Source organism: Ictidomys tridecemlineatus, chromosome 1, assembly GCF_052094955.1.
Source record: "Ictidomys tridecemlineatus isolate mIctTri1 chromosome 1, mIctTri1.hap1, whole genome shotgun sequence".
Taxonomy (NCBI): Eukaryota; Metazoa; Chordata; class Mammalia; order Rodentia; family Sciuridae; genus Ictidomys; species Ictidomys tridecemlineatus.
This window is the reverse complement of record NC_135477.1, coordinates 25,540,636-25,563,614: the sequence shown is the minus strand read 5'-3', so window position 1 is coordinate 25,563,614 and position 22,979 is coordinate 25,540,636. Positions and strand designations below refer to the sequence as shown.

The following is a 22,979-nucleotide window of genomic DNA, read 5'->3' as shown; positions in this document are numbered from 1 at the left end:
ACTTACCTCTGATATCCTTTCCAGCTGTATTGTTATGTTTGCAAAGTGAATCTCTAAATGTGCCCTGATCTTTACGGGAGCTAGAACAAGAACTAAGAACCATACCTGTAAGAGTGGGCACCAGGTATGGAGTTCTGACTTTTTCTTATCATAGAACTAACTGTCCATTGTAGGGCCTCTAGGATTTCAGGGTTCTTTCCTGGACTCACTTGGCAGCTAAAGCAAATTAGGTTTAAATTTCTGAGGCTATAAAGCTAACAGCTGGGGACTCAGTCCCAGGTAGAGGCTAATCAGGGAAGCCTGGAGTTTGTGGAAAATTAAAATCAGCTGCTCATTTGTGCAACGTTTAAGGGAGTCCTTACTGTGTGCCAAGTTCTGTACTAGAACTGTTAAAAAAAGACATATTCTCGTGGAGAGCACAGAATGGTCAGGAAAAGACATGTAAATAAATAATAGTGCATGTTAAGTAGAGGGTGAAATCTTGTATAAAATGCTTTGAGAGCATGAAAGTGGAAATGATCATCTCTTTGGAGGGACACCTAACAGAAGGGGTGATAATTCTGGGTCCTAAGGAATTAAGAGGTGTTTGCAGAGTGGAGAAGGGAATGATATTTAAGGAACAGTGACTCAACATGTAAAGGCTTGGAGGTATGGAAATATACAACTGGTTACTCTGGTTACTCAAGGAATAACAAAATGTTTAGTGGTGAGAAATCATTTGCTCAGACAGTTGTAACAAACCATTATGCTGTGTCAGCTGTGCTACTAGGTGCTAAGATACAAGGGTGAATGAAAGGGTCCCTCCACTCAAGGAACAATGAGGGGAAAGGTGGAAATGGATTGCAGAAAATTGGGGTATTTGCCTTGCAGAATTTGGACATTATCTCAAAGGACAATGTTGATTGTTGTTTGTGTGCATGTGAGAGAGAAAGAGAGCATGCATGCGCATGGAGTAAACCCAGGGATGCCCTACCACTGAGCTACATCAGCAGCCCTTTTTATTTTGATACAGGTTTTGCTAAGTTGCCCAGGGTGACTTTGAACTCAGGATTCTCCTGAGTAATTGATATCGTAGGCATATGCCACCATGTCTGGCTATTTTTGTTTTTATTGTGATAAAAAGTACATACCATAAAATTTACCATTTTAACTCTTTAAGCATACAGTTCATTTTAATTAAGTACATTCACACTGTTGTACAATCATCATCACCATCCATTTCCAGAATTGTTATTTTATTTTATTTGGTATCAAAGATTGAACTCAGGGGCACTTAACCACTGAGTCCCATCCCCAGCCTTATTTTGTATTTTATTGGAGACAAGGTCTCACTGAGTTTCTTAGTGCCTTGATAAGTTGCTGAGGCTGGCTTTGAACTCACAATCCTTCTGCCTCAGCCTCCTGAACCACTGGGATTACAGGCATGTGCCACTGAACCCAGCTTCCAGAACTGTTTCATCTTCCTCAAGAAACTCTGTCAGTAAACTCTGTGCTTTCTTCCTCCTCAGCCCCTGGCAGGCACCTTTCTATTTTCTATTTCTGTGAATTTGACTACTCTAGGAAACCAGATGAATGAAATTGTACGATATTTGTCCTTTTATGATTGGCTTATTTCTTATAGCATAAGTTCATGTTATACATGTGTTAGAATTTCCTTCCTTTTAAAATGTGAATAATATCCCATTTGTATTTATGCACAACTCACCTCCTCACACACATACATTTTGTTTATTCATGTGTTGAGGGACACTTGGGTTGCTTCTACCTTTTGACTATTGTGAATAATGCTGCTCTGAATATGAATTCAGAGATATTCAGAGGTGCAAGCCCAGGTATTTGGTCACAGAACAATATTTAAACAAATATTTTATCAGCCAAGATTGTGTTAAGTTCTTTTATTATTAGCATCACAAAATGATATTGTTAAGGTTTTTTCCCCCCCAAAAAAACCCCAAAACCCCACAATATTGAATATATGGGTGTGCTTTGTTAAAATGCAGATTTGCCATCTTGGCAGGTATAGGGATGTAAAAAGGAACTCTCTGGAAAAATGTTCAATAAATCCCTGGAACAATGTTCAACCTTACAAATATTTTAAGCTGTACAAATTTTTCTGATATAATTATTAGAACTTGGACTTTGGCCTCAAAAGAGTTTAAGTCTGAGTCTGTCATTTTCTAGCTTTATGATGTTAGACTAAGTTTCACATCTTTAAGCCTCAATTTTCCTCATCTGTGAAATACAGATAATGGAGATACATAGGATTATTGTGAGAATTAAATTCAATAAAACATGTAAACTGGCTGGTTGATAGTAAGTACCACATTCTGCCAGTACTCGAGGCTGGAGGCAAAGGGGAGAAGATGGCCAGGCCAGGTGCCCTCAGCTGTGCATAGGCAGTACCTTGTGCCCTTCTTCTGATAGGAAAACACCTGCTGGCTCCTATGAACCACCCAAAAGGTTAAGAGTAGTGGAACCTAAAGGCCTGTTGAGATGCCCTGCAAATTTGGGATTTGAGTTTCCCTGAAATACAAATTTAAAATGACTCAAGAGAACTGTTCCCAGAAGAGTAAATTAGGAAAAAGCCACCTGAGGACTCTTTTGTAATTTTTTGGTACCGGGGATTGAACCCAGGGGTTCTTGACCACTGAGCCACATCCCCAGCCTTTTTTTTTCAATTATTTTTTAACCTTTATTTTATTATTATTTTTTTATTTTTTCTGTGGTGCCAGGGATCAAATCCAGTATCTCATGGATGCTAGACAAGCACTTGACCACTAAACCACAACCCTGGCCTCCCCAGTCCTTATAAAAATATTTTATTTAGAGACAGGGTCTCACTGAATTGCTTAGGGCCTCACTAAGTTGCTGAGGCTGGCTTTGAACTCGAGCTCCTCCTGCCTCAGCCAAGCTGGAATTACAGGAGTGCTCCATGATACCTAGCTAGGAATCTTTTTCTTTTTTTAAAATTTTTTTTATTCAGCTGTTGATTGACCTTTATTTATTTACTTATGTGGTGCTGAGAATCAAACCCAGTGCCTCATACATACTAGGCAAGCACTCTACCAACTGAGCCACAACCCCAGCCCCCTGGCTAGGAATCTTAAAAAAAAAAAAAAAAAAAAAAGTGTAGTTATAGATGGACAGTATGCTTTTTTAAAAAATATTTTTTTCAGTTGTAGATGGACACAATACCACTAAGCCACGACCCTGGCCAAGTATACCTTTATTTTATTTGTTTATTTTTATGTGGTGCTGCAGATCAAACCCAGTTCCTGACACGTGCTAGGCAAGTGCTCTGCCACTGAGCTACAGCATCAGTCCCCAGCTAGGATTCTTATTCTTGAATCTTATATAGTGTACATGCCTACTGAGCATTAATGCCCTTTTATTAGTCTTTCTGAGGGCATATCTATATCTGCATCCTATATGTAAAAAGAAAGAGGAAGTTACACAGTCATCCTTAAGCAAATGCTTATGGTCATGCTATGTGGGTAGAGAAATTGGGCAGGGAGACTCCGGGCTTGTCAGTGGAGGATGTGTCCATATATAATTATTCATTCTTTCAGTCACTATTTCGTTGAGCCAGCTACTCTGCTTACTCTCAGGGAATCCACTGGTACAGGGATAAAACTGCTCCTATCCAGTAAAAGAGACAGGCAATAATCAAAGAATCACACCAAGTAGATATAAAATCATAACTGAAGTACCTTGTCAGGGAGCAAATACATGGCAGTTGCCATCATGTGTCTCTGAATGACCTAGAGATGTGTGGAAGAAGGTAGAACAATGGCATGACTGAAGGGAAGTGCTGGGTCAACAACCCCAGCTCAACATCCTGTGTAAGCTTGGTTTTAGAAACTGTGATGACATTCATGTCTGATACTTTTAGGAGTGTTATAATATGTGATAAATGCTCCACTATACATGTGAATACACCATGGGAGGGGGAAGATGAGGAAGTGATTACTTCTGCCAATGAGCTGGAGGTGATAATTGTGGGAGACTTTCCAGTGGAAGTGACATTTGAGTTGGATTTTGAAGGGTGAGGAAGAGTTTCATGGATGGGAAGAATTATAGCATTATTACTGATAGAGAAAATTGCAAAGGCATGTTCAGAGGAAGAAGCTTCAGAAAGCAAGTGAGCCCCAGGATATGACTTAAAGTAATGGTGGGTGATGGTTGGCAAAGAGTTCCTAAGGGTTCCAGCGGGGTTTCTCATTACTCTCAGGGCTATTGCTGTTCCCAGGTAAGGCCCCTTGCACATCAGCACGAGGCAAGGCAGAGGAAGGCTATGAGGTAAGGCACTGTCTGCTCTGTGTGTAGGGAGAAGAAAGGTGCACTATTTGTTCCCAGATGGAAAGGAAATGGCTGAAGAATATGATGAGAAGACGAGTGAACTACTTGGTAAGTAATAGGCTTCCATTGGACTCTTTGGAAGGCTTGGGGTTGTTCTGAGCACAGGCCAAAGCTCCTCGCCTTAGGCTTGAGGGAGTTGCCCAGCATGAAATGTGGAAACTGAGGGAGGGAGTACTCAGGCTTTTGGGGCAAGGTTGTTACTGAAAATAGTTTGGACACTGGAAATGGAGTGGGAGTTTTTTTTTTTTTTTTTTTTTTTACCCATAAAGCCCAGCCCCAAGCCCAGCCCCAGCCAGCAAGAAAGGTAATTCTAAGCTGGGAGGGGGTATGAGGAGAAACAGTTGGAGAAAAACTTAACAGAGGAGTGGTATTGAAGTGAGCCTTGTAGCCCCTAGTAATAAGGACAGCCTTTCAAATATAGCCTTTCACGGCAGGCTTTTTGATTGCTTGTTGTGTTTTCTGAGCCACTCTAGGAGCAAGCATCAGAGGCAGTATCTTCTGACCTTGCCTCCAAGGCAACACCGTTAAATACGACCCTCATCTTGAAGAATGATCCAAAGGGGGTATGCTTGGTGATTTTGCAGCATTATCATTTTTCATTCCTACAGATTTTTCCCTCTATGAATAGGCTTATGAATAGGGGTTCCAGTTTGAATTTCTGGGAATTATTTGATTTGTCCACTTTCTATTCCCAGGTACGCACATCAGCCTTATCTGACTTCCCAGAGCTAGGAGGCTGGCTCTGTGACCCAGGGCCTAAGGCTGTCAGCAGTGGGAGTTGGTCTCTTTATTAAGTTCCACCTGAAATGCTAAGACCAATGATGGAATCATGGACTGGGTTATTTTCTTGTCATTATTCTTGACTTTAATTTCTTCCTAGGCCTGATCGACAGGTTGTATTGGTGAGGGAATTTCTTTTTCCCTTTTTCTGACAGCTCATAAATGTCTAGAACCGACAACATGGATTACACTGGTTTGCATTCTCTTGGTCTCTGGTCTTAAAATATGTGCCCTCCGCATGTTCAGTTGCAGAGTGAAGTGTTGATCCCTCCTTATTATGAACTGCTTGGGCTTGGTCCCAATTGGCTTAGTCTGGTGCTATTAAAAATCTTGATGTGTTTAGCATATGACACTGATTCAGAGGAAACCAATACAGTAGTAATATCCTCACAATGTATTGTAATTTATAGTGCTCCCAGGGGGTGACAGCCTTGGAATGCCTAACAGGGGAGAACTTATGAAAGCAGAGGTCACGTGGGCTAACCATCACCATATCCAGGCCAGAGACTGACCGCAACACCTCGCCCCAGCTTCACCCCAGCCCCCAATATCACCCCTCTTTTCCACAAAGAACAAGTAAAGCAGCTATTGTTGCCACAGCTGTGGAAACAAACAAACAAAACCTGGGCTTTTTTGTTGTACTTGGAGATGAAATTAAAATTAAAAAAAAGTGCAGTTTCCCTCATTTGTAGCATTTGAAGCCCCAGTATCCCACATTTACCTATTGTTTCTCCTGGTGGCAAGAGAGGACAGACTCTGGCCTCCAAACTCCTTTTTCTTTTTCTTATGTACTTATTTATTGGCAGTACTGGGGATTGAACCCAAAGGCTCTCTATCACTGAACTACATTCCCAGTCCTTTTTTATTTTTCATTTTGAGACAGGCTCTTGCTAAATTGCCAATGTTGACCTCAAGCTTGTGATGATCCTCCTACCTTAGCCTCCTGAGTCACTGGGATTATAGGCTTGACTCAAACTCCTTTTTCTTAAAAGCAGAAATAGAGTGAGACTTTGTTCATGAGAGAGAATACTATTTGACTAAAGTTTACCTACTAATGACATTAATTCTTGTTGGACACCATGCCAAGTATATTATATGAATGACATCATGTAATTGTCTTCATTAAAACCCTATAACAGGACTGGAGCTGTAGCTCAGTTGGTAGAGTGTTTGCCTAGCATGTGTGAGGCACTGGGTTCGAATCCTCAGCACCACATAAAAGTAAATAAATAAAATGAAGGTATTTGTCCATCTACAACTAATATATATATATGTGTGTGTGTGTGTGTGTGTGTGTGTACATATTTATATGAGTGTATATGTTTACATATATACACACACAAATGCACACACACACGTGTGTGTGTGTGTGTGTGTGTGTGTGTGTGTGTGTGTGTGTTACAAAACAAAACTCTATGACAGCTGGGCATGGTGGCACACACCTGTAATCCGAGCAATTTAGGTAGCTGAGGCAGGAGGACTGAAAGACCAGTCTCAGCAACTTAGCAAGGCCCTAAGCAATTTAGTGAGACCTTGTTTCAAAAAATAAAAAGGACTGGGGATGTGGTTCAGTGATTAAACACACCTGGGTTCAATCCCCAGTACCCAACACCAATGGAAAAAAGAAAACCCCTATGACATAGGTATCTTCTTCCCCATTTTACAGTTGAAAGAACAGAAGCTCAAGAAGTTTAAGTACCTTTTTCAGAATCACATTGCTGTTAGGTTTCTAAGTTCTGTCCAATCAAGAGTCCGTGCTTGCTGGGGTTGTGATTCAGTGGTAGAGTGCTTGCCTAGCACGTGTGAAGCACTGGGTTGGATTCTCAGTATCATATAAATAAATAAAATAAAGATCCATTGACAACTAAACAATATTTTCTAAAAAGTCTGTGCTTTGATGTATAGCAAAGAATATTTAAATCTAACTTTCTTTTCTTCCTATTTTCTCTTTCTTTTTTTTTTTTTTTTTTAAGAGGTTTTGCTGTTACCCAGGCTAGGCTAGAACTCATAATCTGAGTCTCTCAAATAGCTGGGATTACAGGCATGTGCCCCCATGCCTAGCCTTATTCAATTTTTCTTTCCCAGAATGACCTGAATGGGGACTGATAGGCATGAAGAATCACCCCACTCCAGCCACTGGACCGTAGCCAGAGAACAGTAGATCCATTTCTTATTCTTTTCCCCTAACCCCTACCCAACTGCCCTCACAAAATACTCTTCATCATCATAATTGTTGTTATTATTTTTATTATTTTGAGATGGGGCCTCACTAGTTTGCCCAGGCTGGCCTTGAATTCCTAGGCTCAAGTGATTCTCCTGTCTTAGCCTCCCAAGTACTTGGGACTATAGGAGCATGCCACTGCACCCAGGTTTTATTTTTATTTTATTTTTTAATTTTTTAAAGTGCTGGGGATTGAACCCAGTGCCTCACACATACTAGGCTCTACCACTGAACTACATCCCCAGTCCCAATCCTTCTTATTTTAAGACAGGTCCTTGCTAAGTTGCCGAGGCTGCCCCTGAACTTGCAATCCTTGAGTTGCTGAGATGACCAGTGTACACTACCACATCCAGTCCCAGCTGTTAATTTTTAAGAATAAATAATCCTAGGATCTGAGCTGTCTTTTGCTTGTGTATACTATGAAGTAAAATACAGATGTGGTTTTTGTGGCAGTATGCAGAAATAGTTTCCATTTTCCAACTAATTATATAAATTTGGTAATTGGCCAAACTGCTGTTTCTATTCAAAAATCTCAATTACAGAGGAAGAATTGCCAATAGGTGTGCATCTGCCTGGGACAAAGTTTCTCTAGTCAGTGTTAATAAGCATGTTAGTGTCATCTTTTTTTCTAATCTCTTGGGGCTATTCATTCCCACCCCCCACAATGAATGCTATATGTATTCATAGAGGAAAAACTGAAGGGCCCCATAACAATGATCGGAACATCAAACTAGCCCCAGAAAAACACAGCGTGTCCAGGGAAGCAGAGGCTGAAGGGCAGGCCATCCCCTAGCGATTACATTCGGATTACTGCTTAATCTGCTTTGGTATTTGACCGCCAGCCTAACCACCCCAGGCCGCATTTGGAGGATATTGAGCACTTTCATCCCCAGGCACTTCAGCGGCTTTATAAATGACCCACTCGATTCCCTTCAGCCTCCTCAGGGATGGGCCGCGGCAGCTGTTTAATAGCCACAGAGCAATGTTGCAGTGTTTTAGGGCAGAAAAGAAGAATCCTGCATCTAGTTTAAGCTGCAGGGAGTATTTAGGAAAGGGGAATGTAATTATCCACATTGGAAGTGGGCCAGGCTTTGGAGCTTTGGGGAAAGAGGCCTTTAGGACCTCCACTTTCTAGCCCACCTGAAAGATCGGGCCTCTTTCAGCAGCCTGGGACATCAGCCTGTTTCCTGCTGATTTAGGAAAAAGTCCCCAGGCATTGCCTCCTTCATATTCCCTGTCAGACCCTTTGCAGGGTCATTGAAAGTCTCCTTCCCAAGGACTGACCCTGGCTCAGCTGGGAAGAGATGACAGCACCCAGGGAGCTGCCTTGCACACACCAGTTTGGGTTTAACATATAATCAAATCAGAGTGACAGCAGGTAGAAACAGTGTTCTGTTGCCGCAGGAGCTGTCCTTGAGTTCAGGAACAAAGACATGGACAAGAAAGATAAGTGTGTATTTGCATGTGTGTACTCATGCCCTTATGTATGAGATAAATAAGGACTTTGCCAAAATAATTTTTGGATCTTATCTCTTAAAGGGTTGAAAAGGAAAACTTTCTTCTGTATTACTTTTTAACAAAGAAGGTAATTTCATAGGTGTTAAAAAAAAAATGGTGAGGCAGCCAAGGGTGCCAAAGCTCCTGTGGCCTGAGTGGCTTTTGAGGTTGGAAAGAGGGAGCCAACAGCAAACTTTTCCTCCTTATGAAGCTTTCTGTGGGGGCTGGGGATGTGGCTCAAGTGGTAGCGTGCTCGCCTGGCATGCGTGAGGCACTGGGTTCGATTCTCAGCATCACATTAAAAAAAAAAAAAGATATTGTGTCCACCTAAAAACTAAAAAATAAAATATTAAAAAAAAAAAAAGCTTTCTGTGGAGGGTTGGGGTTCTGGCTCAGTGGTAGAGAGCTCGTGTGAGGCCCTTGGTTCAATCCTCAGCACCACATAAAAATAAATAAGTAAAATAAAGGTTTTGTGTCCAACTACAGCTAAAAAATAAATATATATATATATATTTTTTAAAAAAGCTTTCTGTGAAAAACCCAGCATTCTTTGGAGTAGAAGAGTGCACAGGAATTCAAAGGGTGGTTAGTGCCTTTCCCAAGCCACACTGGTAGTGAAATGGACATCAAATTTGACATGGCCCATGATTACAGGGGCATCTCACTTCTCCAGCCCCAGGTAGTCAGACATTCCTCATATTTACTTTTTCAGATAATTGACCAATGTGTGTGTATATATATACACACACACAGTAGCACACACCTGAAATTCCAGATATTTGGGAGGCTAAGGTAGGAAGATCACAAGTTCGGTACTAGTTTGGACAACTTAGAAAGACTGTCTCTCAAAAAAATAAAAGGGATTGGGGATATAATGTAGCTCAGGAGTAGAGTGCTTGCCTACCATGTTTGAAACTAACTCTCTCTCTTTTTTTTTTTTTTTTGGTATCAGGGATTGAACCCAGAGGCACTCAACCACTGAGCCACATCCCCAGCCCTATTTTGTATTTTATTTAGAGACAGGTCTCACTGAGTTGCTTAGCACCTTGCTTTTGCTGAGGCTGGCTTTGAACTCGTGATCCTCCTGCCTTAGTCTCCCAAGCCACTGGGATTACAGGTGTGCACTACCGTGCCCTGCTTGAAACTCTTGAGTCAATCCCCAATACTGCCAAAAATAAAGTTACTTTAAGAACTATCACAAGGGCTAGGGATGTGGCTCAGTGGTTGAGTGCCCCTGAGTTCAATCCCTTGGTACCAAAAAAAAAAAAGAAAGAAAGAAATATCACAAAATGCTTATATCACAAACACTTATTGAATACTTCTGGGCTGCAGTTTAACCTTTTATTAATGATTCAGATTCTGAATTTGGGGTTAGGAGACCTGAATTTTAACTGTGGCTTTTGCAAAGTGGTCTGTCTGTTACTCAATAGACTCTTGTCTCCTGGAAAGAAATGGCAAGAGACGAAGGTGAGCAAGCACAGAAGAAATGTTTCCCATTTAAAACATATATGCATAAAAACAACAACAATAAAGACATAGCCGGGTGCAGTAGTGTGCATCTGTAGTCCCACTGACTTGGTAGGCTAAGGAATTTAAGATCAGCTTCAGCAACTTATGGAGATCTTTAGCAACTTAGCAAGACCCTGTCTCATAATGAAAAATAAAAAGGACTAGAGATGTAACTCAGTCATAAAGCTTATTAGGGTTCAATCCCTAGGATAAATAAACAAACAAGCAAACATACAGTTATTGGACTAGATACTTTCTAAAATAACTTTCACCCATAAGATCTGTGGTGGTCATGTTCTATTATATAGAGATACCATCAAGGACTAAGGGTGCTTGTTTGCTCTGACACTAAGTGGTCCCAAGTGCTGTTCTAGTTCTGCACTTCCATGTAAGATGTCCTTTGATAGTGTTGTCAGTATGCCTGAGAACAAAATTTCTTGCCTTATTCTATACATAGTTTTTTTCTTTTTCTTTCTTTTCTTTTTTCTTTTCTTTTTTTTTCTTTTTTTTTTTTTTTGTTGTTGTGTGTGTGTGTGAGACTAAGAATAAAATCCTGGACTGAACATGGTGGCTCATGCCTGTAATCCCAGTGGCTCAGGTGGTTGAGGCTGGAGGATCACAAGTTCAAAGCCAGGCTTAGCAATTCAGTGAGACCCTGAGCAACTTAGCAAGACCCTGTCTCAAAAACTAAAAAGTGCAGGGCTGGGGCTGTAGCTCAGTGGCAGAACACTGCCTTGCATGTATGAGGTGCTGGGTTTGATCCTCAGCACCACATAAAAATAAATAAATAAAATAAAGGCATGCTGTCCACCTATAACTACAAAAAAATTAAAAAATAAAGAGGCTAGAATTGTGGCTTAGTGGTAAAGTGCTACCTTACATGTATGAGGCACTGGGTTTGATCCTCAGCACCACATAAAAATAAATAAAGGCATGCTGTCCACTTATAACTACAAAAAAATTAAAAATTTTAAAAATAAAGAGGCTGGAATTGTGGCTTAGTGGTAAAGTGCCACCTTACTTGTATGAGGCACTGGGTTTGATCATCAGCACCACATAAAAATAAATAAAGGTATTGTGTCCATCTACAGCTAAAAATATTAAAAAATAATAAAAAAAAAGGCTGGGGACGTGGCCCAGTGGTAAGTAACCCTGGGTTTAATGCCTGGTATCAAAAAAAAAAAAAGATTCAAACTCTGGGCCTCATATATGCTATGCACCAGCTACATCCCTATCCCTTTTTAATTTTATTTTGTATTTTATATTTTTTGTTTTATTTTGAGACGGGGTCTTGCTTCTTGCCAGCTTGCCCAGGCTGGCCTCAAACTTGAAATCTTCCTGTTTCAGCCTTCCAGCTAGCGGGAATTACAGGTATAAGCCACAGTGCCTAGCACACAGCATTTTATATGTAGCTTGAGTAAGGATTTAGGAATAATCTTTCTGATAGTGTGGAGCAGGATACAAGGGTCTTGTCATAAGCTATTTTTTTGGAAGTATTTGTCACTTCTGAGTTTTCAGTTGTGATAGAGGCCCCCCAGAAGGTTGGCTTACAATTAAGTGAAATATTATAGTGAATATATCTGGATATACTCCTGGTCACAGTCCATTCACTTAAGAAAGTATCTGTGGGGAGAAAAAGTTGTCTATTTAGCACATTTCCAAGTTTTATTCTTCCTTATTAATTTTCATTATAAACTTGGAAATGTGTTTCTAGGGAGAACTTTTGTCCCTAAGATGTAATAAAATCATACTATAGCATGCAGCAGACCTTATAAAAGCACATATTCAATGGAAAACCTTAATTTTACACCATGCTTTTGTGTTCTGCTCACATGCTTTCCTTATAGCAGTGAGGGTGTGTGGGTTGGCACAGCTGCTCAGGTCTAAAGGCAAACCATCCACTTGCCTGATACTGAGGATCAGACTGGAGCCATGACTTCTCCTGCTGGGAAAAAGGAGCCTGCACTTGGAAACATCGGCAGCAGCACTCCAGGCACTTCGAGTTGTTCCACTCCCTGCAGTGGCTGCAGAAGGCAGCTGCTGGTCTTGAGCAATAACTGTGTTGTTCAGGCTGGAGGACACCCTGAGATGGCAGACCCAGGGATCCCAAATACAGTAGGAAGGAAATGGGATTATGCCTCCAAACAGGTAGTTCCACTGCACCACAGCAGTCCCTAGGACAGGGCTGAGAGGAGTTTCTGAAAATCCTAGCAGGGATTTCTAGATAATGTCCATTGAACTAGTTTCTGGATTTATAATTTCCATAATATATATCCTTAAAAAAAAGGTGTGGGGGGCTGGGATTGTAACTCAGTGGTTGAGTACTTGCCTAGCATATGTGAGGCACTGGCTTTGATCCTCAGCATAAAAATAAATAAATGAAGTAAAGGCATTGCGTTCATCTACAACTAAAAATTATTTTTTAAAAAATTTGTACAAATAGCTGGGTTGTAAAGCAAGAAAAAATAGAGATGGTTTTTTGCATTATAAACTTGCAAATATAAAATTCCATTTTGCAAAAACACATTAAATCTTCTATAAATAGTGCATTTAAAATACAGTGTGTGCCTCAGATTTTGTTTTGCAGTGCTGGGGATTAAACATGGTACTTTGTGCTTATGAGACGAGCTCTGCCACTGAACTAGCCTGATAATATAGTTTTTTATAAGCCAGGTATACCTGAAATGAGTGAATTTCTTTTTTTTTTATATTTACTTTTTAGTTGTAGTTGGACACAATACCTTTATTTTAATTTATTTATTCTTATGTGGTGCAAAGGATCAAACTCAGGGCCTTGCACGTGCTAGGTGAGTTCTATACTGCTGAGCCACAATCCCAGCCCCATGAAATGAATGAATTTCTATATCTGAACTTTCTGAATCATGAGACAAAATTACCAAACAGCTTTCACTCTCTTCATTCATTTTTCCTTTGCATTTTTTTTGGGGGGGGGCAGGTGAGGATACTGGCGATTGAGCCCAAAGGAGCTTTATCACTGAGCCACATCTTCAGACCTTTTTTACTTTAAGACAGGGTTTCACTGAGTTGCTAAGGATGTTCTTGAACTTATGACCTTCTTGCCTCAGCCTCCTGTGAACCTCTAGGATTATGGGCCATACTGGCTCCCTTGCATTTTTTAGAGGCGGGGAAATGCATCTAAACTTCCTTTTGGGGATCCAAAGTTTCCTAAAACCAGAAATTACCATTTTCAATTCTCAGTGTCTTCCTTGCACTTGAGTGTTTCTTGACTCCTCTAGGCTTCTAGAACTTCATGCCAATTCCTTTTGTCTGTGCACCCATGAGATGGGCTTTGTAGAGTGTATAATACTGAAATGCTCCACTGAGATTTCATAGGTTGTGTGATCCCTGCTCAGTTGAACAATGCCCAGTTAAAGGTTCCAATGCTCTACTTCTATCCTGTTTCTTTTGGGAACTAACGTGATGTCAGCGATTCAGCAGGAAAGAGCAGTGACCCTTTCTTCCCTGTGATCCTATTGCTTGCTTCTGTCCCCAGTGAGAAAGTGGCGAGTGAAAAGTGCGCTGGGAGCCTTGAGCCAGTGGCAGCTTGAAGTGGGAGAGCCAGCACTCCCAGGAGCAGGAAGCCTGGGGCCCGAGCTCATCAAGGAAAGCAATGCCAATGTATGTATGTCTGTCCAAGTGTCTTATGGAGGTTGGGAGGGTCTCTGACCCCTGAGGGCAGAGACTTTGAATTGTCCTTGAGTTGGATTTGCCTTCTGCAGCCTATCTTCGTGCGTAAGGACACAAAGACAAGTTTCCAGTGGCGGATTCGAAACCTCCCCTACCCTAAGGATGTCTATAGCGTTGGTGTGGCCCAGAAGGAGCGCTGCATTGTTGTCAGAACAACCAACAAGAAGTGAGTTGCGTGTGAGCACCTATCTGCTTGTACTTGAGCAGAGGCAGGGTGGGGGCATGTCCCAGAGTGTTGCTTACTCCAAAGCCAGAGCACCCTCCTTCCTCCAGTTCTGAGGGAGGAAAGCAGACCCAACAAAAAACCCAGGGTACTGAAAGTGAAGGGCTTCCCCTGGGCAGGAGCAGCTTGAATAATGTAATCAGCTCCATCAGGGAGGGGAACTTGAACATGTGCCTAGCATGGTACCTGGCACATATTAGGGCTCAGTAAATATTTGTTGAATGAATAAAGGAATGAGGAAATCATTTGTGATTTCACTTCTGCTATAAGGTTAATTATGACCTTGACCTCATTGCTGGATCCAGTCCATGGGGAACTTGACCTGGTGACATCACTTTTGGAGCTGGCAGGGAGCCATGGTCTGGAACTATCTGAGGTAGCAGTTAAAAGACTTTAAAATACTGGTCTGGACAGCAGTAACCCTAATTCCTCCTTGGACTAAAGGACAGTAGACAGATGCTTTGGCCTCTTGGAAGTCCCTGGCATTCTGTTTCAATAGGGGTGCTCAACTTCCCTTTATGGTTCACTGGTGGGGGGAGGCCAACTTGGGGGGGTGTTGAAAGGACAGAAGGTGACCCAGATGCATTTTCAAAATGATCACATTTGGGTTTATGGAGCTCTGACTGACCGTTGGAGAAGAAAAGAGCCCTGAAGTGAATCAGTCTTGACCTGAACCAGAGGGATTACAGTATGGGGGTGTCAATTCCCATGAAATAGATTGGGGTGTCAAGATGGTAGGTTTCTTGAGTTACCTATCCACAGTATGATGCTTCATACTTGTGCCCAATATGCCTCACAGGCTGCTGAACCCAACTAGAGGTGCTTCTACTCATCTTCTGCTTACATGCATTTGGGAGGCCCCAGCTCTTTGTCCATCTCCTCAGCTGGTGTGGTGCCAGCCTCTCCTTGTGTCTTCCTCAGGTCCATAAGGCCCACAGGGAAGCAAGGCAACTCCCAGGCTCCCCCAGTGCAGCCCTCCTCTTATGACACCCATACCCCATCATTTTGTCAGGGTTAAGAGGACAAGGGAAGGGGTGGAGATGAATGAATTAATTTCAGGATTATTGCTGTACATGCAGCCAGCAGCCCCTGCAGTGGGCCTTGTCTATAAATATAAAGTCATAATAATAAGGGTTTGCGTTTATAAAGCACATTGAAGCCCTCAGATAAAAGGCAGTTTATTTCCGTTATTGCTCTCATCATTAACAGGAGTCAGTGCCTAAAGTGGAATTTAGCAATTTCAGACAACAGAGAAATTGCCTGTAGGAAAACAAACTCCGTACTTCAGCAAGCATTCCCTGGCGTAAGAAGCCCTAGGTCCAAACTGGGAACAAAAGTGCTTCTGATAGCACTTGAATCTGCAGCTTAGCACTTTGTGGAGCTGGCTGCTGCCTCCTTTTTGTCCCCCAGAGGTCACTGTCGAATACAGATATCATGCAGAAATGTGATTACAAGAGTGAGAATAGACAGGCTAGCTAGCTCACCAAAAATTCATCTGCTGGTAGATCCTTTGGGCCCCATCTCCTGTGCGCATCCAGCCATAGATGGCGCTATTGGCCAGGAGCTCCATGGCTAGAGACCCATTCAGTGCCCAAGGAGAGGAAGTCATTTTTGAAGCACTGGAGGAGGCCAGGTATGATTAGAATGGTGCCAGGGAAGATGGGGTTCCCACAAAGGAGAGAGGAGCATTTTGGTGCCCACTTCAGAGCCAACATGGAGACTTTGGTCCAGGGTCTCATCCTGGCTCAGCCCCACCCCTCTACAGATCCTCTGTTAACAGGTAGCTGGAAGGCCCCCTGAACTCTTAACTAGATCTTTCCTGAGTCTGGTGGAATTTTCACTCTCTACCTGTGGTAATGTGTCATATACTTGTATTCCCACTCATTAAACAAAACTTAACACTATTCCTCTGAGCACTGTTAATGTCTTCAGGACACTTTAAAAATTTGTTTTCTGGTCTTCATGTCATCCAGAGATAGGCAGGATGCATATTTTTATCCTAATGTTATATATTAATAATTATGTAAATGTAAGTGTATGGTCAGCCATATACAAACTCTCTCTTCCTTGCCAAAAGGAGAGCTAGCACCGTCATTTGGTGCCCAGGCTTCTGCAGTCTCTACCACACAGTGGCATTCTTCTCTGAGTCAACTTATCTTCACCTGGAGATTCTGTGCCTACCCCATTCTCATATTCTAGAATATGATTCCTGACCAAAGCCAGACAAGAATTGCTTTGTCCATATCTGCCTTGTCTCTGAAGAACTGGGTTGGCCACTTTGCTTTAGAGAATTGATTCTAGTGTACTGTGTCCTTGGCCTCAGGTACTAATGAGGCATAAGTCAGGCAGAGAAGAAAGTGCTTTTCTAGGACCCCTGTGTGTATCATCTGGTCTTGATAAGAATGTTTGTGTAGAAAGAAGATTTCTGGCTTCATCCTAGAAGCTGGCAGTTGTAAGTGGCATGAGCCAGGGTACTAGAGTAGGAAGATATTGGCTTAAGTCTTATCTCTTACTGTAGCATTTGGGCAAGGGTTCCTTCTGAATCATAGGAACATGCTTATACCTGCCTCACAGATTGTTTGGGGAATTTGATGATATCAGATACATATGAGAACCCAGTATAATTGCTGGCCTGAAGCAAGTTCTGAACAAATCTTTGGAAACTAATCTGAAGAGAGCTTGGCTTATTGGACATCAATGATCACCATGGCAGGTGTTAATAAGCATCATGTATTATAGAAGAAAAGGATCTTATGGCCAGATAAGTTTAGGTCAGTCTGGATTCAACAGGCTTTAATTCATTAGGACTCTGAGGGTCCTGCCAGCGTGTATGTGCACATGCATTATGACTTTCCAACAAGAGATGCTAGGCGTGGCTTCAGTTTTCCCAAAGCCTTGGGTTTTAGGAAGATTTCCTGCTGCTGGGAGGGAATGACTGAAGGCTTCTCTGGATACTTCTGCCAAGGTGTGTGGGGCCCATGAGACTGTTCACATAGCCCTCCTCTGGTCTCAGCCCTCCTCCAAGGGCTTTCTCTCGCTGAAGGCCCAACCTCTTGTGCCCCCCTATTCAATTCAAGGGAGAATGGGGTGAGAAAGGGCTGGAAATTGGGGAGGGAATACAGTAGTGAGATGGAGGCAGTAGGCCATTTCTGAAATAACCAAAATGAAGGAGTTGTCCATTTGGCATAAGGAGAAGAGAGGTTCAGAGTTAGTCCATTTTGGGCCCTTTGACAATGACTTAAAGTTCATCTAGTGTAGCTCCTTGATTTTAGGAAGGAATTTAGAGCGAGAAACTGAGGCCCAGAAGTTAAGTGCCCTGCCCAGGGTCATAAAACAGAGCTAGAAGACCTACTGCAAGCCTACTGTTTCATCTAAATTTTGACATTCAGAAAGGATGAACCCTTATGTGTTGGAGAGAGTACCCAGGAAACGAGCAGGGTACTTGAATCTGGGGATAGAGAACCTGTTACTAAACACCCCTGCCTTTCCACCCAGTATCTGCCCCATCCTTGGACAAATGTAGGGAATCTAGACCAGGTGATCTATTATTTGATGAGAATGTGGAGATGGAGGGGTTAGGAGATTGGGGGAATGCCCTTATAATAAGGGCGTTGTGACTTGAGCAACATACCTAACTTTGCTGTGCTCAGTTTCTATAAAAGATGATATAGAAATAACCAACCTGAGAGGGTTTTGTTGGTTTTTTGTACTGGGGTTTGAACCCAGAAGTGTTCTTCTGAGCTATATCCCCAGCCCTTTTTGAAATTTTAAGTCAGGGTCTTACTAAATTGCCCAGGTTGGCCTGAAACTTACTTGCCTTAGGCCTCCTGAGTTGCTGAGATTGAGGGCAATCACCACTGTGTCCAGATCTTTAGAGGGCTGTTTTGAGGATTAAATGTGTTTAAAACCAAAGCTACATACCATTTCAGGACTAGGGGTACAGATTGAGGTAGATACGCACATGTGCAAGACCCTGGGTTCATCCCGGGGGGGGGGGGGGCGTGCAGGGTAGGAGGAAGGAAGGAAAATAAGTCATTCATTGCCTGGTTGCTACTGAGAACAGTGGTGGAGGTAGGGATGGAGAAAGTGGGGCATGCCAGGATGCTGGGGAATTGCCCTGCTATAAATATCTTTAGCTTTTAGCATTAACAAGCAAGATCTACACAGGTAAACCTGTTTATTCTTTGTCCTTAAATCACCAGCTCACAGCTCAAGGCCTAGGACACAGTTGATGTCCAGTAAATGTGTGCTGCATGTCTGCAGCTGTCTGAGGCTGAACATTCTGATTTTTCCAGAAGCACAGTGGGTCCCTCTCTTATCCAGGTGCTAATTAGAAAGTCAAGTGCAGTCCCTGTCCTGGCAAACCCCAAACCTGGGGGAACAGAGATAGGAGGGTGCCAGCTGGCCCTGAGGAAAGAAAGCAGATATCCCTATTCCCTCCAGCACTGGCTGACAGGAGCCTCCTGGGAGAAGTTGTTTAACCTCACCAATAAATTAAATCCATTACTGTAAGACTCAAAACAAAGCTAAGCCTCAGGGTCTGTGCCCAGCCTTCTAGCCTTATAGTAGGAGTAGGACAAGGAATGGGGACAAACTATGCACCTCAAGTTCCCTCTGATTCTGATGTTGCTGTGGGGACCAAGCTTCAGGATTCATTTTCCTTCCCACTGGCCTAGCCTGGGGAATGGGGTGGGGGGAGCACTGGTTTGGTTTTTTGTGTATATTTGCAGGGAAGATGTTAACACTTCCTAACAAGCCTTTGTGTTCACCTAATCTCTGCTGTTTAACCTTTGACTCCCCACTATTATCAGTGTCTGCCACCTTTGCTGGCCAGACCAAGGGCCCCAGGAAGAGCCCTCAGCTGGGAAGAGGATGTGGAGAGCATTCCTTCACTGGTTGCAGGCAGATGGATCGCCTTTCCCTGGGGCAGAGCTTTGGAAAAGAAAGCAACTTGTGGTGCCATTAGGATCCCCCAACCCCCACTCCTTTTGAACTGTCAGCCTTTAAGTAAACATTCTTTTCCTGCCATGGGTCCTCGCACCTTGGTGGGGAGTGGGGAACCTGGGAGGAGGGGCCCTGGAGCCTTGCTAAACTGAGGGATTTGGGCAGGGAGGACGGGGCAGAAGTGCTGCATTGATGTCAACTGAGTCCCCAGGGCATCAGGGCTTTTGAAGTGGACTCAGGGTAGCTGTCACCACAAGGACCAGGCCCCTCTGAAGTATTAAAAACCCGTCTTTTGCAGGCCCCTCACTTGAGTTTGTTTGTACCTGCCTGAGGTGTTTCCCTTCCCAGCCCACACAGCCTCTGCAGCAGAGTGGTGCTTTGCCCAGCTGACAGGTCTGGCAGCCCCTGGCCAGGGCCCAGGCCACATTTCCACCAAGGAAATGCCAAATAGACCTATTAGAGTTGAGATGGCCTTTCTCCATTCTCTGGCATAATAAGCATTGGAACAGGCACAAGGAACTTTCCTCTAACCCTGACTCCACTGACAACTAGCTGGAAAAGCAGCAAGCTGTTTCATCTTTGAGCGGGGTTTCTTCTTTAGCAAAGGGGGCAAATTCCCTGAAGTTCAGTCATACACATTACAGGCTTGATTTTCTTTCCTTCTTTTTAAACTAAAAGGGATCATTAGCAGACAACAGGCACCATGTATGATGTGAAAATGGAGGGGTGGGGTCTCAAGGCCAGCAAGGTGGAAAGTCCAGAACTGGAGATGGTTTGTCATCCCAGCGAGCTTTTTCCTTGTGAACACACTTCTCTGACTTACAAGTAGTATCAGGCTAACAAGGCCTTGAAAGACCCCCAAGGAGGAAAAGGTATCTGGGGTCTTCAGTGGAAATACCATGTAAATGGCAACTGTGCGCTCCAGCTTTGGGGGATGGCCTTAGATGTCCTTATTGTCCATTGTAGGACATGTGTCCCATTTTCTGGTGTGCCTATGAGGCTTGGAGTGCAGAGGAGTCCCAAGCTGCCTGAGCTGTGTGTGTGTTCCAGGAGGCTTCTACCTATCTTGGGAGTCTTGTTTCTGCAACATGAGTCATACAGGCCCTTGGTCTAATCATGGAATTATGACTAGTTCTGGTCTTCTTTCTTTGGATTGGACATAAGGTGGGGCATACTTTTCTTTCCAGTGCCAGTGAGCTAAAAAATCATGCCATTGTAACTGGTAAGAATCCTTCCTCCCTTCCAGCTTTGTGGAAAGTGAGTGAGAACTATAGAGAAGCCTGGTGCCCAACTGTTGGGGTTGCCTTGCTAGGTGCCCCAATGGCCTCTTGGTGTCCCTACAGGTACTACAAGAAGTTCTCCATTCCTGACCTAGACAGATACCAGCTACCTCTGGATGATTCCTTGCTGAGCTTTGCTCATGCCAACTGCACCCTGATAATCTCTGTAAGATTTACCCAGACTTCTTGGCCACTATATTTGGGGAGAGGTTCCTCTTTTCCTGCCCATTTCCTATTCCCTAGGAGTCCCTGCTAGGGATTGGGTGTCTCCATTTCAGCCCGGGGAGAGGAGGGTCACACAGTTCACAACTAGAAGAGGGCAAAGGGTGATGAAGGAAGTGGCAGAAACCTCAGAACTTTGGTTCTGGCTTAAGGTCTGCTCCTACCCAGCCACATGACCTGAGTAAATAATTTGACCCCCCGTACATCTCAAGTTCCTTATATATACAGTAAGGGCACAGAGGGGCCCAAGTGTGGGTATGGAAGGAGGGAGATAGTTAACTGAATTAAGTCCTCTTCCTGGATCTGTCCACAGTATCAGAAGCCAAAGGAGATCATGGTGGCTGAGTCAGAGCTACAAAAGGAGCTAAAGAAGGTAAAGACGGCCCACAGTGATGGGGACTGTAAGACCCAGTAGCTGGTCCCCAGCCTTGTTCTTCTGGCATGGAGGATGCTATCTGACTTCCAGGCTTGGGCCTTTCTGGCATGAGGCAACCTCCTCTCTCCTTGGAGCTACCTACAGTCTATAGGAACTGGTCCAGGTGATATGCCAAACTCCTGTTCATGGTCTTGTTTCCTGAGTAAAGTCATTCTGAGTTATTGCAGATGGACTGTCGTTTTGTCCACCTCTGTAGGCTGCCTGCCTCTGGGCCCCACTGCTCTCCCTACAGAGGGAGCTGGTGTGGCATTCCTTTCTCTATCCTGGGAACCTAAAAGGAGAAGAGCTTAAGAGCCCGTGACTTCAGTAGGGCAGGATGTCTCCCCAACCTGTCTTCATAAACTCAGAGGGAATCTGGGCTGGTAGGCCCCTGTTCTAGCTTGGTTTATAGGAGTGGCCCAGAAGAGCAGAGCCCAGTGGCATATGCCTGCAATCTCAGCTCCTTGGAAAGCTGAGACAGGAGTATCATAAGTTTGAGGCCAACCTGGACAACAGACCCTGTCTCAAAAAGTGGTGGGGATGTAACTAGAACACCTCTGGGTTCAATCCTCAGTTCCATCACAACAAAAAAGTAGTAGCTTAGTAGTTTAGAAGAAACTTCCTAAGGTAGGTACCTAAGGTAGATGTAGGCAAGGGGGAAGTTTTAAAAATGCAGAAACCTTGAAAATAGAGCATAGGATGTTATGATATTGTGGGTGAAAAGCCAAAATAAGGGTCACCGTGTTGCTGTGTGTTGAGGTAGGGTGAAAGAAGGGTCACCACAGGTGACAACAGCTTTATGCCCCAGCATCCTAAAGCCCTTCCACAGTCCTCCCTTGAGGCTAGACGGGCAGGTGGTCGGTGGGAGTTCTTTAGGAAGAAGACACCTTTGTTCTTTGGCATAAAGAATGAAGCGCCACCAAGCTGGTCTCGACCTCTTAGAACAGCCTCATCAGTGAAGAACAAGGTCTGTGAACAATCAAGCTTTATTTTTACAAAAATGAAAAGAATAGCATATCTCCACAGCTGGCCTGAGGTAGGGCTAGCTCAGAACTCACTCAAAACTGCTAGGTTCCCTTTGTCCTTTCTTGGCTTCAAAGCAAAACTAGGTCACATTGTCCTAGGAATGAGCTCACAGCCCTAAGAGGTTGGTCAAAGGTGGAGTCTGAGGATTGGTTGGTGCCAGCAGGAACACTGGCAGCCTTACCTCTCCTTCCAGGGAAGGGCAGAAAGGGGCCAGCTGCAAAGGCTAGAGTGCCTCACCTCACTCTGAGGCTGCCATGGCCCTATGAAGACATGGTGGCAGGATTGGCCTTTCCAGGCTAGGTCCTTGCTCTGGTAAGATGGGTGCAAAGCCACGGGTTCAGTTGCATTCTCCCAGAGCAGCAGGTCCTGTGCCTCCACTGGTTCTGGGAGGGGCTGTATCCTTAGGTGAGCCCTGGTACCCCAGGAGCCATGGCCTCTAGCTTCAGACACCTGAACACTGTGGCAATAAGTCTAGGAGCACAGTAGGGGTGGTGGAAGGAGGTATCACTGCACCCTCCAAGCAAAAGAGGTCCCTGAGTAGCTGACTCCCCTGGCCGGCAGGCAGGGTGGCCTGTCATGGGTTTTGAAAGTCCAGGACGTGGAGGTTGTAGGACAGTGCAGCATAGAGATGCTTGGTGGTGAACCGTAGGCAGTATACGGGACTGCTGAGTGGGGTAGATGTCAGCGGGAAGGCCTAGAAGGGAGGTCACATGAAGAGGTAAGAACTTTCCAAGTGGGAAATGGGGATTTCCCCAATCTAGAGTTTCAAGCCTGGTGAAACAGGGACATGTGCCA

At 43.7% G+C, this 22,979-nt stretch overlaps 2 protein-coding genes across 8 annotated transcripts in view; one reads left to right on the top strand and one right to left on the bottom strand.

Moving 5' to 3' along the window:
* Dpcd (deleted in primary ciliary dyskinesia homolog (mouse)) overlaps positions 1-22,979 on the top strand; it is a 33,154-nt gene that overhangs the window by 735 nt on the left and 9,440 nt on the right. For 3 of the 6 annotated variants that reach the window (XR_013426505.1, XR_013426498.1, XM_078022538.1), the window contains exons 2-6: positions 4,327-4,407; positions 13,881-14,005; positions 14,107-14,240; positions 20,585-20,687; positions 21,057-21,116. Coding sequence is in view for 4 of the 6 variants with exons in the window: in XM_078022538.1 (XP_077878664.1) it covers positions 4,327-4,407; positions 13,881-14,005; positions 14,107-14,240; positions 20,585-20,687; positions 21,057-21,116 (503 nt within the window). In the remaining 2 variants the exon portion in view is untranslated. Of the gene's footprint in view, positions 1-4,326; positions 4,408-13,880; positions 14,006-14,106; positions 14,241-19,108; positions 19,324-20,584; positions 20,688-21,056; positions 21,346-22,979 lie in introns of those variants that run through there. The other 3 variants (XM_005333657.4, XM_078022581.1, XM_040272282.2) reach the window with 3 other exon arrangements.
* Fbxw4 (F-box and WD repeat domain containing 4) overlaps positions 22,127-22,979 on the bottom strand; it is an 89,453-nt gene continuing 88,600 nt past the window's right edge. For both annotated transcript variants that reach the window (XM_078022453.1, XM_078022401.1), the window contains one exon: positions 22,127-22,878. In XM_078022453.1, the coding sequence (XP_077878579.1) occupies positions 22,759-22,878 (120 nt within the window). In that variant the 3' untranslated portion in view covers positions 22,127-22,758. The remainder of the gene's footprint in view (positions 22,879-22,979) is intronic.